We start from the raw sequence: 17,500 nt of genomic DNA on the forward strand, positions 1-17,500 counted from the left end.
CTAGTCACGGACGAGGCGATGGCCCAGTTGGAGATGATTGAACTTTCTGAGGAAGACCGACTGAAACCTGTTCTGAGGGAAGGGACCCTTGAGTTCTGGAAAACTGTGCCAATGGAAAAAATTATCCCAATGTCAAACGGGCTGCACTCAAGCTACTATCAATGTTTGGGTCAACGTACGTCTGTGAGTCGGTGTGTTCTACCCTGAAACAAGTGAAATCAAAGTATCCATCTGCTCTGACTGACACACGTGTGAAAGAATTGCTTCGAGTGACCACAACGGAATACAAGTCAGATTTGAGGAGGATTGTTCGAGGCAAGGAATGTCAGAAGTCCCACTAATTTAAAGAAGCAACATGCATAGGAAGATAAAACACACTGAGAGTTTGTGTGAGAGTGCACACAATGTTCATTGTTGATAATAACTGGCCTCTGAACACTGGTAGGAGAGGTTTAATTCAATTTCTCTCAATATTATGGTGTGTGACATTTACAATAAATCTGTCTGAGCAGAGTGTGTGTGTGTGTGTGTGTGTCTTTGGGAGGGAGGGTCTTTGAGTGTGTGTGTGTAAAGTTTTAGATTTTAATTTAGTCTGTGTGAGAGAGAGAGGGGAGGAAGAGAGTGAGGGAGCACAGAGAAAGGCTGAGAACAAAAGCGAGAAGGGGGGGGGGGGGGGTGCACATCTGTGACTGTGTGTATGATGTGGCTCTTTGCAGTAACATAGTAACATTTTTGGCTCTTAACCTCTGACTTGTTGGCCACCCCTGATCTGGGGGATCCTGCGATGATTGATGGGGGAGGGGGAGATAGTAAGCACAGTTATGCTGCATGGTTGTATTGTATTTTGAAGACCTTTCTCTAATCTTTGCTTTGTTTGTGAAATATTGGATAGTTGTATCTCTTTGAGCCTTAAACAGTTATTTAAATCAACCGTCTGAGAAGTTTAGAGATGAGGAACTGCTAACAACTCAGAGACATTGGAAAAAGGGTGAAGCATCCACTGCTGACCCTTTGGTATATGATGGTTACACTTCACCTCAGGCAAATACGTTGTGTTGACATTTATTATCTTCACTTTACAAATATTCAGAGATACATTTCAGCCTTCCAAACAGCATTTAGATCATCATGGACACCCAAGTTCATTGTTTAAAACTAGATTAAATAAGTTGTAGATAATAGCTGCTCTCAGCTTTTTCACTGTTGTAGGAAATGAAGCAATAATTTGCATAACTGGACTATGGCATGAAAAAAACAATTATATCTATATGTCTGTCTCACATTTGAAATTTGTGAAATCTTTGAAATCAGTCATTTTGCTATTTAATGTGTTAATGTTAATGTAAAAAATGAACTGTAATGAACGGTAATGTAATGTGTTAGTGAAGCTTCTGAAGTACAACATTGTGTTATGTTCTACTGCTTGTATAGTGAAATGATTGATTGTGTTTATGAGCCGTTTCTCACAGGAGAATGAGGAATCAACACCTAACTAAGCAGAGCTCTGACTGCATTGTCAGAATTATTCTTTTTTAATCTGACATGAATCCAAAGATCTGCAAGACACAGCGCTGTGTGGTTTTGTAAAGTTCCTAAGCTTATATGTACACGGTATGACTTCCGCAAATACATGACAGTGCACGTTGTCCCTGTACCACACCCTTAACTCTGAGAACCTGTGTGCTGCCATTTTGAGTCTTCCTCTGATGTTTTGAATGCAGACACACAAACACGCTCTCTCTCTCACCTGGCAGTCACTGCAGGGCAAATTGGGCATCAATATTGGATTATTTTGTCGTGGAAATTCTATTAACAAAGATGATCAAAAGATACAAAGTTTGTCTTTAAGTATCTTATTATAAAGAAGGCTTTCTGCAGAAGGGATCAGAGCATACAGCACGAAGAACTGTCAAACAATGATACTGTGTGAAGGTCTCATCTTTATACACCTGAGGGGTCAGGAATAGGGCAAGGTAAATACACTGTTGAGACAATAGTTAATCAGTTTGGACATTTGTCTGTCGAACACAGCCCCACCGTCTCCTTACTAATGTACTGCTTCCCCCTACCATCAACACCTTGGACATAGAAAAAGGTCCCTCAGCCCGTACCATATGTTAAAAGAGGACAGGGGAAATACAAAAACAGTAAAGGAATTTAAGCAATGCAGCATTTTTCCATTACACTTTACTCACATGCTTTATTATTTTACAGTAGATCAAGAATATAAGAAGACATGTGTTTTAATTTGGGGCTTTTAATTGTTTTATAAACACAGGAATGAAAGTCTCCAGATAACATATTAAAACAATTAAATCATCGTCGAACAGGCAGAGGCAGTGACTCACATTGAACCCAGAATGCAACTTGATTAACAACTTTCTTATGTCTCTGTTTCTATTCCTCATATATGAGGTAGATCACCAAACTAAGCCAGGTTTAAAGTGCAGCTATGAATGTAGGCCAGTGGCATTAATGATAGTTGCCTTTTCAGGACTCAGTAACAGTGTTAGAGCTCCTCCACTGGGCACAAACAGCACATCCCTCTGTACTGTTTCTGAGAAATCATCTGATGAGTCTGGTAGGTTTCGTTTCTGTGTTGGTGTGTGACACACAGCTCTGGCAGGATTTGTAATTTTGGCACACAAAGGAAGAAAGAGCGGTCAATGGTTGTTATGTCATTTGTCCCTGCCAGGCCATCGAAGCTTCTCGTCCTCCTTGTTTTGCCACATTGTGTCAAAGAAAATATTTTCTGCAGGAAAAACAATCAGAGATCAGACGAACAGAAGTAAAATGTCGATAATATATGACTGACAAGTCATAAATGAAGTGTGTACAATGGCATTAAATCTATAGGAAACTCCAGCACAAAAAGGACAATCACTATTTTGGGTACTATATTGAACAGGACGTTATTTTTACTTATCATAAAACAAAATGTGCATGTTTAAAGCACATAAAAACATGCTTTCCCTCTTGATATGAGGGTTGTGACCTTGATGTGTTAAATTGAGTTCTCGTTGCTCATCTTGCTGTGAGGTAGATAAAAACAAAGAGTGTATGTGTGAGTATCCTGGTCCATTCATGACTGTTCATTCTTCTCTTGTCCTAATCTGACCTCTGTTCTCACAGAGTGGATTCCTCTGAACGTTTGCAGCCTGACCTGTTTAAAATAATTAAAGGAGTCAAGATGCACACACACCCGTTATGCACACACTCCAAACAACCGGAGTTATGTTCATTCTCAGGAGCAGGACATGTTTCGCAGATAAATGTACCAAGGAAGCAAAGAAAGAGCAGGCTACAGGAAGACAGAGGGGCACGTTCAGAAATCCTGGAGGATTAGTGTGTAGCGCCATCTCCCTGTAGAGCTGGAGAACTTGTCATTGTACTGTTCAACCGAGGCTCTCAGTCTCCAACTCAGGCAGTGTTTGCAGTGTTGCCAACTCCTCGGTAAGGAGAGTCGCTATTGGCTGCCCAAAAAGTCGCTAGAAATCGCTAAATGATTTGCATAATTGATCATTTGCATGTAATTGTAATGGAGGCTGTAGGAGAGAGGAATAACGTCCAGGGAGAGACAAAAAGTGACTAAAAAGCATATGTTTAGAACTACAAATTATTATTCTTTATTTTAGTGAGACAGTGAAGAAGCATTTACATTTTCATATCAGCGTCGGCTGTGCGCATGCGCGATTCATTTGCCGTCTGGACGCGGAGAGTGCGGGTCTCCTCTCTGCTCTGGCTGCAGCTGCTGCGCGAGGCTACTGTGACACTGACCGCCTGTGAGAGCTTCAGGACGGCGGAGGGTTCACGGCAGCACCCGCTGCTCGTTGAGACAGTAACTGCAGAACGATACGACTTCACGTCAGAGTCTCCAAACACCAGAAAGTCTCCAAAACACCAGAAAGTCTCCAAAATCTCCAAAAACACCAGAAAGTCTCCAAAACACCAGAAAGTCTCCAAAACACCAGAAAGTCTCCAAAAGTCTCCAAACACACCAGAAAGTCTCCAAAACACCAGAAAGTCTCCAAAAGTCTCCAAAAACCCAGAAAGTCTCCAAAAACCACCAGAAAGTCTCCAAAAGTCTCCAAAAACACCCAGAAAGTCTCCAAAAGGTCTCCAAAAACACCAGAAAGTCTCCAAAAACACCAGAAGGTCTCCAAAACACCAGAAAGTCTCCAAAAGTCTCCAAAAAACACAGAAAGTCTCCAAAACACCAGAAAGTCTCCAAAAGTCTCCAAAAACCCAGAAGTCTCCAAAAACACCAGAAAGTCTCCAAAAACACCAGAAAGTCTCCAAAACACCAGAAAGTCTCCAAAGTCTCCAAAACACCAGAAAGTCTCCAAAACACCAGAAAGTCTCCAAAAGTCTCCAAAACACCAGAAAGTCTCCAAAACACCAGAAAGTCTCCAAAAGTCTCCAAAACACCAGAAAGTCTCCAAAAACACCAGAAAGTCTCCAAAACACCAGAAAGTCTCCAAAAGTCTCCAAAACACCAGAAAGTCTCCAAAACACCAGAAAGTCTCCAAAAGTCTCCAAAAACACCAGAAAGTCTCCAAAAACACCAGAAAGTCTCCAAAGTCTCCAAAACACCAGAAAGTCTCCTAAAACACTAGAAAAAGTCGCTAGATTCTTCGCTAGTAGCTTTTGTCACCAAGAGGGTTTGGAAAGTCGCTAGATTTAGCGAGTGTTTGCTTTCAACTTCTGGTAAAGGTTTGTCTTTGAGTTTCAAGTTAATTTTATTTTCAGATATAACGTGACTTTTGAGGTCGCTCAACGTTGGTACTGGTGGCTTTATTTTGAAACTATTACCGGAACTTGTGTTTTTATGGCTAACTTGACGGATCGGTGTACGTGAAAGTGAAAGTAAAATAAACCCGGAGTAAAGGGGAAAAACCCATAATAATAATAATAATAATAATAAGTGTTTTGTTCGTACGATAGCAGCAAAGAGTACCTGACAGCAAAGGAAAGACATACAATCATGACTTACAGAAGTAAGTCAATCTACAAGCTGTCCCTGGTTGCTGTTATCTGCTTCATCAAAGGTAAAGTTACGATAATATCTGTCAATATTTAAAAACATATACATCGATATTTTTGCTCTGCTGCTGGCTACATACACAAACTAGTGTACTTGTATGCACATGCAGTATAACTACATGTACTGTAGCCCGGATGCATGTTTACTGGTGTAATTAAGTGACCCAAACTCGTGGAACAAATGGGCAAAGTTAATGTTAATGTGCATAGGATATAGTGAATTGAAGCACATTTCTGACATTTGAGTATACTTAAGAGTCATTAATCATTTTAGGAAAATCCAAATATAGTCAAACAGCTTTCTAATGTTACTATAATAATTTGAAGTGAGCAATTGCAGTGTGCAAAACGACTTTAACTTTACATTTCAGGCTATTACATATTGTAATATGTGATTATTTGTAAAACATATGCCGAATTTAGCACAAAATCCAGCCACCTAATATAATGTCTAAAGTAGCCTATACTTTTAACTTTAACATAGATTATGTTAAACTACTGTATATTTCTAAGAGGAGATTGGTGTGCTTGACTAAAACCCAGTGGTTTTAAAAGGGCAACAATTGAGACAATTAAAATCCATACTACATAATAATACACAGAGACTTAGTCTGAACGTTTTTAAGACTTTCTAGAGAATAGGCTACTGCACATTTTGTTCATATTTCGTGTACAAAGTCCAAACACTGACAAAAGAAAGCAGTAGAAATGATCAAAATGAAAGCAAGACACTTCAGTCAACCACAATTTATATGGTTCCCTGAGGAGAGTCACAGTTTTACTTTTATTTTTGTCTGTTAATTCCTACAATGCCTTAATGCTTGTCATAACTGCTTCTGCATTTGGTATTTCCTATGACATTAACTAGTGCTACATGCCCTATTTAGTGGATTGGTTGTGTAATACGTTTGGGAAGGATATGCAACATGCAATGATGTATTGGTAAATATTAGGGAAATGTTGTAGTGTTGCCACTGAAGAATACAAACAGCTATGGACTATAATATCAGAATATAGTGTAATCGCACCTGTTTCACAGTGCTTTAAAACATTTTTAATATTGTGTATTCCTTGTTGAATCTACTGTCTAAAGCCAGCAGCAGCAGCTGTCCAGTGTTGGAGTGCTGGTTTGTGCAGGAGAAAGCGGGTCGAGGAGGAGGTTTAGCTGCAGCTACAAGCCAGGAAAAATCTCTGCTTCACATCAGAACAGACGCCTACAGCCACTCTGCAGAGTCCCAACAGGCTCCATCTGACATCAACCCCGACAGAGTTTACTTTATTACCGGTTAGTTCAAAGTGACACACTGAACAGGATGCACAAGGTTTATTTCTGCATGTGTTTGGGTCCATGCTCGTTCATTGTGTCTGTTCATTGGGTCCATGCTCTTCCATCTCGTTCATTGTGAGTCAGCAGTCTTAGTTTAAGGTATGTTATACGTCTCCAGAGATGTAAAATCATTATTATACGTTGAGCATCATTGCACTTTTTCATCATGTCTCTCTGAATTGCATGCATTCACATGTAGTTAATATCCAGTATGAGGATACCTTTACTTACAATTGTTATTAAGAGGTGAACATTTATGGGTTTCCCCACTGGAAGTTACTTTATCTAAATTTCAGTCTATTAGTGTTTTTTCTGACAAGGGCTATCTGTCTCCTTCTGATCACTTTAGTTAGAAGAGAGTCTTCCTTCATACGAAGAAAATGGGAAACATTGAATGGATACACAAATATAGCAAGCTTGTGTTCTCTATCCTCAAAACTGACTGAATTACCATGTTGTTTAATTTAAAGGTTACATATTAGGCTAATTTTCAGGTTCGTACTTGTATTTTGTGTTTCTACTAGAGCTTGTTTACATGCTTTAATGTTCAAAAAACGCATCATTTTTTTCATACTGTCTGTTTGAATATACCTGTATTCATCCTCTGTCTGAAACGCTCCGTTTTAGTGCCTGTCTCTTTAAGCCCCTTCACAAAAATGTCCAGTCTTCTCTGATAGTTCACTGTTTCCTGTTCTTTCGTGTCTTCGATCTTGGCGTCTATGCACCATCTTTGCAGCCGGGGAATAACTGTAACGGCACTCTCTACCTTACCTATATATTGTGTAGTTGTTTCATCACAACCTTTAGGAAGTCCTGACGATTAAAGACATGGAAATCTCACTTTTTACAATGTGTGACCTTTAAATGTTTGAATTGCTGGAAAAATCAGAGATGGGATTAGTGATTCAGATGTCCTGATCCAGGTTATGCATTATCTGCATCCTGTAGTTTTTATTCTGCCTTTTTACTGATTCAGTACAAAGTTTCTTTGTTAAACATTACATTGTACACTGTAGATATGGGTTTGGTGTTGCTTCATGTCTTAATTTATGTTTTCTAGACTTTAAATAAAATGTGTCAGCTAGAGATTCCATAATTAATTAGGTATTTATCAGAAAATAAATGTTTTATTATTTTTAAACAGGCCTAATATGTATCTCTCAATCATCTCCGTCTTCAGATCAAGTTAACATTCTCTTGTCAAATTCCATTTCTTTTACATATAAGCAAAGCGAGCATCTCTGATCTACTGATACAATGACAAATGTTACCCTTCGGACTCCTCTTTCCTCAGACCCAGCTGCCACTCTCTGCCACCGCTCTCTGAACCCTCCAAGAGGCTCTGTCAACAAGCCCCATTGTGAGATCAACCCCTTCTTGCCGCAGCCCTCCACCCTCAAATGGGTTGCTCCACTCACGGACTCCGCCTTAAGCCCCATATACCTGCAAGCTGATTGGTTTTCAACTTCCATTCAGGGCCTCAACAAACAGCTGGCCATTTCCACTATCACGCGTGCTCCAACAGCAGCCCAAGAGCCCAATGGTAATGATTTATGACACCAAAGACCAGATGATGATTGTTACCCAGGACCCCCCACCACATGGCTGCTACCATTTAGAGATACACACACATCTATAATTAAGATGGTCAAAAATGACAAAAGTTAATCTAATGTCAGTCATATGTGGTAGTTTGAGTCTCACCTCCTCACTGTCCGTTTCCTCAGTGATCCTCAGTGTGACCAGTAAAACCGTCTCAGTGCAGTCCAGACTCGGGGAACCAGTGCTACTGGATTGTGGCTTCTGGGCCTACCCCCCTTCACCTCTATCCGGGTCGGGGTTTGCCGTAGAGTGGCGCTACCAATTCAGAGGCGACGGACGTTTGGTTCTGGCCTACGACGGGAAAACGGACCGCTTGGCTGATACACAAGAGGAAGGGGCCACACTGGACTTCGAGGGTTTGCACAGGAAAGGAAATGCGTCTCTGATCCTGCAGGAGGCTAAAGTGCGCCACTCCGGGATGTATATTTGTACGGTGTATCTGCCGTACCTTGTGGCTCAGGTGGCGGTGGAGCTTGAGGTTGTAGGTGAGGGAAAAGATTGTACTTCTTGTTGTGTGTTTTAAAACATACCTGCATGCTTAAAAATGTTAATTGTGAGATTATTCTTCTAACCCTTGGCCTCTGCTCTCAAAGAAAGTTCTATCTCTAACTATTAATCAGTGACTGTCAATGTTGGCAGTCACATGAAGCCTGTAATTGTTTAGTGTCTGCTGTCAAATAACTGAAATAAACAAATGATTCTGTTAGAAAATATAACAGCACATAGTAAGGTCCTGAATAACCCAGATTTAATTGGGAACCAGATTATTTTGATTAACTTTCTCTTATTGTCGTTCCTCTTTTCTTTGCTCTTCCATTCGTTCCTCCTTCGACCTAGAACCTCCATCCCTCTCCATTTACCCGTCCGCTCTGCCCCTCGCTGTTCACGGCCAGACTTTGACTGTCCAGTGTGAGGCGTCTGGCTTTGCCCCCCTCTCCCTGGAACTGAGCTGGGAGTTTAAAGGCACCGATGGGAAGTCCAGGCCTCTGGGATCAGGCAGCGTAACAGGCCACAGGCAGGCCTGGGATGGAACCTATAGCCAGAGCACCCGGCTGGAGCTTGACACAACGAAGCTGGACCTGGGCAGAGGAGGGGAGGTCACCTGTGTGGCTGTCCATCTTGGAGGAACACGACGGGCCAGCGTAACCCTCAATGTCATTGGTAATGTGGAATACTTTTGTTGTTTTAGACATTTATGAAGCTCTTTTGGCGACAATGGTTTTGATCTTTTTATTCCATAACAAGACAGAGGCCAGATAAGGATTTTTCTGCACATTGCCAAGATATTAATGGGTGAATTAGCAGAGGCAGATATATAAATGTAAAACTGATAGTGTGATGTAAGTCCATTGTTTGGGATTTTGGTTATAATGATATACATTTCAAGTCATCATTTATGACTTTGACAGATGCTGTAAAGTGACTGGTGCTCACTGAGCTAGATTACGGTAATTTTATGCTGTGGGCCAGTAAAAAACCATAGACCATAAATATGAACGTAGTCTCCACGTCTTCATTTATTGGTTTCTGAAGAGCTGTTGTGAAGCTCAAAGTGAGTGGCTTCAGCCATCGCCATCTTCGCCGTGATAACACGGCCTAACTCCCGGCTAATCCAAAATTAGGTAAAGAGGTGGATCGTTGATGGAGATGAGGCGGTGACGCAGCAGACAGCTAGCGGATAGCCACCTGTGATGGTACACACCTGTGGCTCAAAGCTGCCACGCCCTTAATTATGCATAACTTTAAGGCTTTATATAATTCAAACAGGTGCGTTATATAAAAATGAACACCGTTTTTGTACCAGGTTGTAAACATGTTTATTTCTGGTGTAAAGTTGGGCATTTTAACATGGGGGTCTATTGGGATCGACTCCCTTTTGGGGCCAGCCTCAAGTTGCCGTTTTTGGCACTTCAGCATAGCAGCTTGGTAAAAACATACTCATGAATGGCAAAGCTTATCCTCTTTAAAAATAACATTTCAATGGAGATAAGATTATTTTAACACACCTAATATATATGATGGCTCTGGTGGAATATGTCACTCTTAAAGGTTGATTGTTGAAGGTTAAATGAATTATTTTCATTAAGCTTGATAACAACGATACAAGTCATTTAAATGGGAATCAATTAAGACTTGAATTCTGTTCTTTTGTCTTCTCAGGTTTCAGTACTCCCTCCATTGAGGACTCAATGGCAATGGTCGGTGTAGCGCTGGTGCTTTACGGTCTTATCAAGTTTGTGTCTTGGACCTTCACCAGCTCAGGTAACAAATAATCCAGAAAGAATGCCTTGGCTACGGTAATAATAATCATTTCTGAAGTTAATAATTGTCTGGACTAAACACTGTACACTATGTAAAGAATTACATTAAGATATTTAAATGTATGATTTCTGTACATGACTTTGTGTCTTCTGACTGTACACAGGCTCAGATGAGGCTGGTCCACAAGAGAAGGTAATGTTACATTTTAAAATACTACAAAGCTCATAATTCTGAATGCGTTCACATAAATGAACCACTTTTCCACTTCTATTTTATTATATCCCTGGTTGTTTTGCATCCCTAAATAATAACTATCCACTTGTACCACTTATAGAAAGACAAGTAAAGAAGAATGACGTACACTGCTGTTGAAGATTGATACTGAACCAACAAACCTGTCTTTTGATATCTTGGATGGGCTTTCAAGAGTGAATATCTTCCTGTTCAAGCAGACATAGTGATAAATCTGTAGAATCTTTTACTTTTAGAGGTTGTTTTTTCCCCACAGATCCAGAGAGAAACTTGCCTGCTCTCACTGTTTTTCTCAAATAGTAATAATACTTTCTGTTCTGCTGGGATATCAGCGAGAACTTTCTGAAAGGGGCTTTTGCTCAGTCTAAACATGTTTGTTGTGATATTTATTTGACTTTAAAGTGATATAGCTGTTCTATCATGTTGGCCTCCCACCATTTACATACTTTACATACATCTAGCCATGAACACTAGAAAAGGACCAGAAACCTAGAAGAATTTTAAATGTGTTGAAATATCAGCTTCAATTTGGAGATGTTAATGCTTCCTCTATGTTTCTAAGGCAAAAATACTTTTATCTTTGAGGTAATAATGACGTGTGTGTGTGTGTGTGTTTTAAGAAAACGAAATATCCAAAAACATCTTTTGTAAAGGATCCAGGACGGTAAAATCAATATTAGACTAAACTGTCCAAACCCACGAACTGAATCCTGTTTTTGTATATACAGAAAATCTAATGTATGTATATTCTGACGTTTATGTGTGTTTGTGCGTCATGGTAATACTTTCATCACGTGTTGGTATAAATGATGCTCTAACAGCCTGGGCTAATGTTATTGTGAAGGAAATGGTACACACAAAGCACATGTGTCTATTAAATGGAAACTTCTACATTTGTTTTAAAAATTCTAATTTGAGTTCATTTAAAGTGAAATAAATACATTTCATAAAACATGCTGCCCCCAGTTTAATGCTTTATGTCATGTCTGTTAAGCTCCTGGATGCCTACATTTCCCTAATTAATGAATAAAGTATCTATGTATCTATGCCCATATGCCATCGTTTACAGGCTACTCATACACTGCTTTTCATTGGCCTGCTTGTTTGCATCTTGTGTTGCTGCAAGATTTGTTGCTGGATAAGAAAACAACAATAGAGCGAAATTACGATGGCGCTCCCTGATATCAAAAACAATATAAAAGAAGGTCAAAATAAGAGCATTATTTGATATTGTTTTTAATATCAGGAACTACCATCTTAATGTCGTTGCATTGTCGTATTCCTATTTTGTTATCATTATTACATGATTATTAAGTAATTGTTAAGTACATGTAAACTATGAACATCAGGGTCAGCGTTAGGAGATAAGATCATGTTTTATTTGACATTTATGAGATGACGTGTAAACGTAAAATAACTCTTCATACATCATTTTACTTTCTAACTATTTTGTGTGTATATCATTTAAGTTAAGGAATTTCAGTTAGAATCGAAGTTTGATGTAATAATTTCCACCACTGAGGATTTGTAGGCTGATGTAATGTGCAGAAGTCTTAATGTTCTGGGAGGTCAGAGGTCACTGTCAGCTACACATCAGATGCAGTCTGAGGGGATGCAGTTGTGTCTTATTGCTCTTGTGTTCTGTGAGGCTGCCCTGCCATTAAAAACAGTCCTGATCAAAACATCCACAGCAAACAACAAATCCAAGTGTGTTTTCACTGAGTCACAGTGAGTACATGTGGTGAGGTGCTCCCCCTGGGGGTCAGACCTGCAGTTGATGCAGCAGTTCAGTTTCTCAGTGTGGACTGCTGTTATCTGTGATTTTAAACAGACTTGTGTGCAATCAAACCATCTGTTATTAAATGAGAGGGAGGGGAACATATCCTTTTTGAAGTTCATATCCAATAAGGTCTGTTCTTCATGTGTACGTATGTTAAGGTGTTTTTGTTTAGTGTCAGTACAGACCTACACACTGGTCTTAGCTCACATTAGGCCGACTATCAGCACACACAATATAATAACACACAAAAGTTTCCATGAAACAATATTTGAGCTCCAAGTTTGACTTTGAAATGACAGCAATAAGAAATAAAAGCAAAGCAGAAAGAGTGAGAGAGCTTCTTAAACACAACATCAGATCAGCTGTCTGAACTGATGTGGAGCTGTGGACGCTGGAAAGTGCTTGAACAAGAGAAAAGTAACACCTGTGTTGATGTTTGGACACCTGATGCTGTTTTACATTTTGCTCTCTCTTCAGCACTGTTTGTACTCTGTTTCAATCCTCACTTCGTGTTGTTGAAGCACTTTATAAAAGCTTATTGACTTTAGGTTCAATAACAAAACTCAGATAATTTGTTCTCACTTCTTCAACTGACACATTATTATTTGTGGTTATTACACAAACAAAACAACATGTGTCAAATCTGTTACCCAGACAATGTATATTGTTTGTGACATCGAGGTTTGAACTTGACTAAAGTTCTTCCTGCTCACTGCTGATCAGTACCTGAGTTTATCACTGAGTTCACCTTCACAGAGAAGTCAGCTGTGTGACAGCGCCCCCTGTGGACCATCTGTGTATCTGCCTTTCAATGAGGATCTTTCTGTTGCTGTCTATTTGTCACAACATCATGATGATCCATGACTCTGATCATATGTATTCATCAAGTTAGGAATAAAATAAATACAAATAAAATACATTGAGAAAGTATTTAGTGTCGATGAACAGCCTCACTGCTCCCTGAAACCTAAAAGATACCTTTAACAAATCTGAAGTCGTGAAGAATCTCTTTATGTTAAGAAACAACTACGACAAATAAACTCTTGATTGTTGTTTCAGAAGCACTTATTAATGAATAAAACCCTAATCTGTACAAGTTGTAGTAAACGTGGTGGATGTTACGTTATAGTAACGTCCTCAATAATCGCCCCCCCCACACACTAATCTTAATGATGAAACAGCTCAAAGAAAACTGAAACATTAATACAAGGAGTCAAATAAAGCGTTTACAGCTCCAGATTACACAACTATTTGAATCTTTATATTTAATGTACTCATGGTGTCTGACTGGTGTCATTTTAAGTGAAGAACTCAATCCAGTTCATCACATAAACACTAAAGACTGGTTGTAAACAGTGAAAGTGCTGCACAGACTGGAGATCATCTGTACACCAGGACAGAGTTTAGAAGTGCTGCACAAGACAAGACAGTACACAGAGACAGCAGCATCAGGAAACTGTGTTAAAGAGGAACTCCACTGATGTTGTCCAACGTTGTGTCAGAGGCTTTGTGGAGTTAAAGGTTGAAGTGTATCATTCAAAAGACGAGTAACTTTACAAAGTACATCCAACCCCTTCAGAAGCTCAGCTTCACCTTCAGACTGTTTTATGTCAAACCATATCTTGTGAATATTATTATACGAGGTGTCACTACATTAAAAACTTATTGGACATGTTTTGACCTTTATTCTTAGAATAATTAAGTCGATGATTTAATGATCAAGTAACAGCGTATTTCATTCTCATTGTTTGTAAGTCCTTCTTCCAAAAGCCTTTTCTTGTTTTTTATAATGAAGAAAGATTTCCTCAGATTTAGATTTGCCATTATTGTCCTTCTCAAAATAAAAGATAAACTCATGCACAAACCTCTGCAGTGGTCAAATCACAAATATTCTGCTAATCCAGGAATGACTTTTCTCACAAAGAGATATTTTACCTAAACTTCATGTTCGTCATTAATGAAATATAATGATGGAAGTGAGCTGTGCTTCTGTTCATAGACACATATTTCCTCATTCATTTTGTCCCCTAACATCTACAGTTGAGGTGACGTTCATTAAGGCTCTGTGACAACTGTGAACACAGTATTTATAGGGCTGTTACTGAAAAGAGACGCATATGTGTGGATTAACAAAAAGAGCAGGACTTCTGGAATATTAGAAGTTTTGTTGAAGAGCAAAACAAGAATAAAAGTGAAATTATCCTGCAAAATCACAGCAGAAAGTAATTGTATCACGTCTTTAAATTCATGTAATCATTTCAAAATCAGAATCAAGAACATTATATATGAATGCTGAGAAACTTGTGAATGGAAACATCCACAATGATATTTTAATGATTACTATGATTCATGTGTGCTGCGTTGGTATTGTAAAGTTGTAACACAACAATTAAGTTGCACAAACAAGATTCTGACTCCTAAACATGGAAAAGCATTTTTAATATGACAGATTGACAATATTTCATTTGAAGTCTCCCCAAATAATCATGTTCTGACTTCACTGCAACGTACAAAAGTAGCTATTGACCAAAAGTGAAGAAATCAAAGTAAGATGTCAACAATGAGAACATGGAGCTCATCCACAAACCTTTGTTTTCAGCAAAGTCCGGGCTTCAACAGGGACAAAGTGTTTGTGTTTCTTTTGTATCTTAATATTATAATGAACATGTTACTAAACAAATTGCCAATCTAAAGGTCTATTTTCAAACAACTATTATTTATCCATATCCAGCAACTCACATGTTGTCTTTATATCAACAAACTAAAGATCAAAGTTTACAGGACAAAGGAGAAACTAAATGTAGCTACAATATTCATAAAACTGTTCAGCCACAGAAGTGTGATCGGACACGTGGAATCACAAAAAGACAGAAATGTGGAATATTGGAAACTTTATTGAAAAGCAAAACAAAAGATCAAAAGGAATGAAAAAGCAGAGTAACTTCATTTGACTTTCACACTTAACCCAACACAAGAACCAGAAGTGACTTTGAGCTTCGCTGAGAAGCTTAAAACATCCCACAACCCTTCAGACTCTCAGCTAGAAATAAACATCATTATCTTTCAAAACAGATCAAAGACAGATTATGAACCTAAAAGACAACAAACTCCTGATTCATTCAGGAAAACCTCAAAGTCATGAATTATTATTTGCTCTACAAACTATTCACACGAGTGTAAAGTACATGGAGTACTGATGCTTATAGTGGAGGATGTGTGTACATAGGGCTGGCTTTAAGAGATGTCGTCGTAACCACATGGAAAATGTTTCAATGAATGACGTACACATCAGGATAATTCTCCAGAGATGCAAAACTCCCTCCATCCATTTACTCATTTACCAAAAATGTTTGTTTCTACATATTTACAGCATCAACATATCCATGATTCAGTAGTTTCATCTTTTTGTAAAACAAGTATTTACCGTCCATGCGTATGAAGTACAGACATTTGTTTTTAATGTTCTTGAACACCATTTAATCAATGAGCATCTACTAATAGATTACAAACCCCAATATGATGAGTTTATGATATGATGATGAATAACCAAAGGATTCCCAGCTTACGGAGGAGAAGGTGGGGGCACAGCTCCTTGATCCAGGGCAATATTTAACCAAGAACCTAAAGACACAAAATGTCAAAAAGAGAAAACACAATATTTTACCATAAATGTTAAAAGAGTTCAATTCCTCAAAGCCAAATATTTACAACATTTAGACCTCAAATATCCATAATTCAGTGGTTTAAGTGTTTAGTAAGTATTTAACTTCTGTGCTTCTGAAGTAACATTATTTGTTTGTATTTGGTTTGACACTATTTAAATAAAGTGGTCACGGTTTGTCTAAAGTTAATATTTGAGTTTAACACTTTATCTGACCTGCTGATGTGAAGGCTTCTGAAAGCATCTCACTTCATACAAAACAGTTTCCCTCCGTGTTATAGAAAATGTGAAAGATGTTCTTTGCAGCTACAACGTGTCACAGAGGTGTCACAGCGGATAAAGGATCACAGACGGGTCTTCTGCACATAGTTTAGGGCGGCTTTGTTCAACAACAGGTGTGAATAGTTCATGTCCCATATGAAGCACCTCACTGTGTGCAGGCTGCTGTGTTCATCACTGAGAGTCTGGATTCAGTTTCTCAGAGGCCTCAGATCTGCTGTCAGGAGACGGAGGGCATTTGGCTGAAATGAAGAGCAAAGAGAACAAAGGATTTATTCATCCACTGTCCCCGGTACAAAATATAAACGGGACAAAACAAAGATTAATCCGATTAAACCTAGAAAGTTCCAAACACTATCCACAACAGTGGAGAACTGTGCGACTCCTCTCTACTGTGAAATACAAAGTGAAGCGTCTTTAAACATAATATATGAAGGATGGAAGCAAACATGATGAAATATCAACATATAATGAATCATCTTAAATATGAATTCCCTCATATCATCGTGACCCTGTGGCTCTGAGCCTCACACCGCTGACTGTTGAAGCTTCACGTTCACGATCCAGATAAAAGCTTCAACTCAGAGCCTAACATCTAAATACTGACAACAAACAAAGGAGACAAAGTTTCTGTTCTGCTCTCTCACCATTCTTCTTTTTGTAGCACATGAATCCAATCACAGCGAGGAGGACGAGAGCGAGAGCCGCCACAGCAACAAGGATGTAAATGATGACGAGCTTCTCTGTGGACGCTAAACAACACAAAGAGTCACAAACCTGAAGAGATGAAGCAGGTTAGAAGAGAAGAATCACGTGACAACAGAACCCCATCCTGTGTACAGATGTTTGTTTGTCCTGCTGCTGTTGTCCATGTCATCTTTTATACTTGTACATAATTACTGCGTCTATGCTCGAGTATCCTTGTCTAGCTTGGTTGTCTTTGTTTAGCTGTGTGTCTGTGTTGCTATTTGGTCCAATGAGCTTCTGACAATCAGAATATAATGTTTTTACAGTAACTATAAGAAAACTAGACCAATAAACTTTATTCTGATTTATTTACTGACAGATAAATACATCCGTCCAGTTATTAAATCATTTTTATCTACTCATCTTGTAAAACTGAGCAGTAGTTCAGTCAAAACAGTGTCTATGATCTCTGAACTGTGATTTAAAAAGTCAAATTCATTTACAAAAGGTGGTAAAAAAAGAAACCAATTTCTTTTAATAACATTGTGTTTCGTATGTTTCATTATTGATCATTTTCTGTATCAATCAAAGCAAAGTAAACAGTGAA

The 17,500-nt window shown here is 38.8% G+C and overlaps 1 protein-coding gene, 1 long non-coding RNA gene and 1 pseudogene across 3 annotated transcripts; 1 reads left to right on the top strand and 2 right to left on the bottom strand.

Moving 5' to 3' along the window:
* Nucleotides 1-2,089: 2,089 nt before the first annotated feature.
* Nucleotides 2,090-3,972, bottom strand: LOC115016126 (uncharacterized). Its single transcript, XR_003833071.1, has 2 exons — nt 3,659-3,972; nt 2,090-2,752 (listed from the first exon to the last, which is right to left on the bottom strand). It is a non-coding gene; the product is annotated as an uncharacterized LOC115016126 (long non-coding RNA).
* Nucleotides 3,973-4,593: 621 nt separating this feature from the next.
* Nucleotides 4,594-11,536, top strand: LOC115016121 (tapasin-like). 2 transcript variants are annotated; one of them, XM_029443790.1, is made up of 8 exons: nt 4,594-4,713; nt 4,945-5,048; nt 6,137-6,328; nt 7,665-7,913; nt 8,098-8,457; nt 8,810-10,234; nt 10,398-10,426; nt 10,569-11,536. In XM_029443790.1, the coding sequence occupies exons 2-6, from the start codon at nt 4,985-4,987 to the stop codon at nt 9,169-9,171; spliced, it is 1,227 nt and encodes a 408-aa protein (XP_029299650.1). In that variant the 5' UTR covers nt 4,594-4,713; nt 4,945-4,984; the 3' UTR covers nt 9,172-10,234; nt 10,398-10,426; nt 10,569-11,536. The 2 variants fall into 2 exon arrangements, with proteins under 2 accessions (XP_029299650.1, XP_029299651.1); XM_029443791.1 differs by having other exon boundaries at nt 4,654-4,713; nt 4,948-5,048.
* Nucleotides 11,537-15,140: 3,604 nt separating this feature from the next.
* The window catches only part of LOC115016124 (class I histocompatibility antigen, F10 alpha chain-like), an 8,070-nt pseudogene continuing 5,710 nt past the window's right edge, over nt 15,141-17,500 (bottom strand).

Source organism: Cottoperca gobio, chromosome 11 (assembly GCF_900634415.1).
Source record: "Cottoperca gobio chromosome 11, fCotGob3.1, whole genome shotgun sequence".
Taxonomy (NCBI): Eukaryota; Metazoa; Chordata; class Actinopteri; order Perciformes; family Bovichtidae; genus Cottoperca; species Cottoperca gobio.

Bases quoted from the DNA above. Each gene is read 5' to 3' on its own strand.
- LOC115016121 (XM_029443790.1), top strand. From the start codon at position 4,985: ATGACTTACAGAAGTAAGTCAATCTACAAGCTGTCCCTGGTTGCTGTT. The intron at 5,049-6,136 runs GTAAAGTTACGA...TACTGTCTAAAG, and splicing joins TGTTATCTGCTTCATCAAAG to CCAGCAGCAGCAGCTGTCCA. The intron at 8,458-8,809 runs GTGAGGGAAAAG...CCTTCGACCTAG, and splicing joins GGTGGAGCTTGAGGTTGTAG to AACCTCCATCCCTCTCCATT.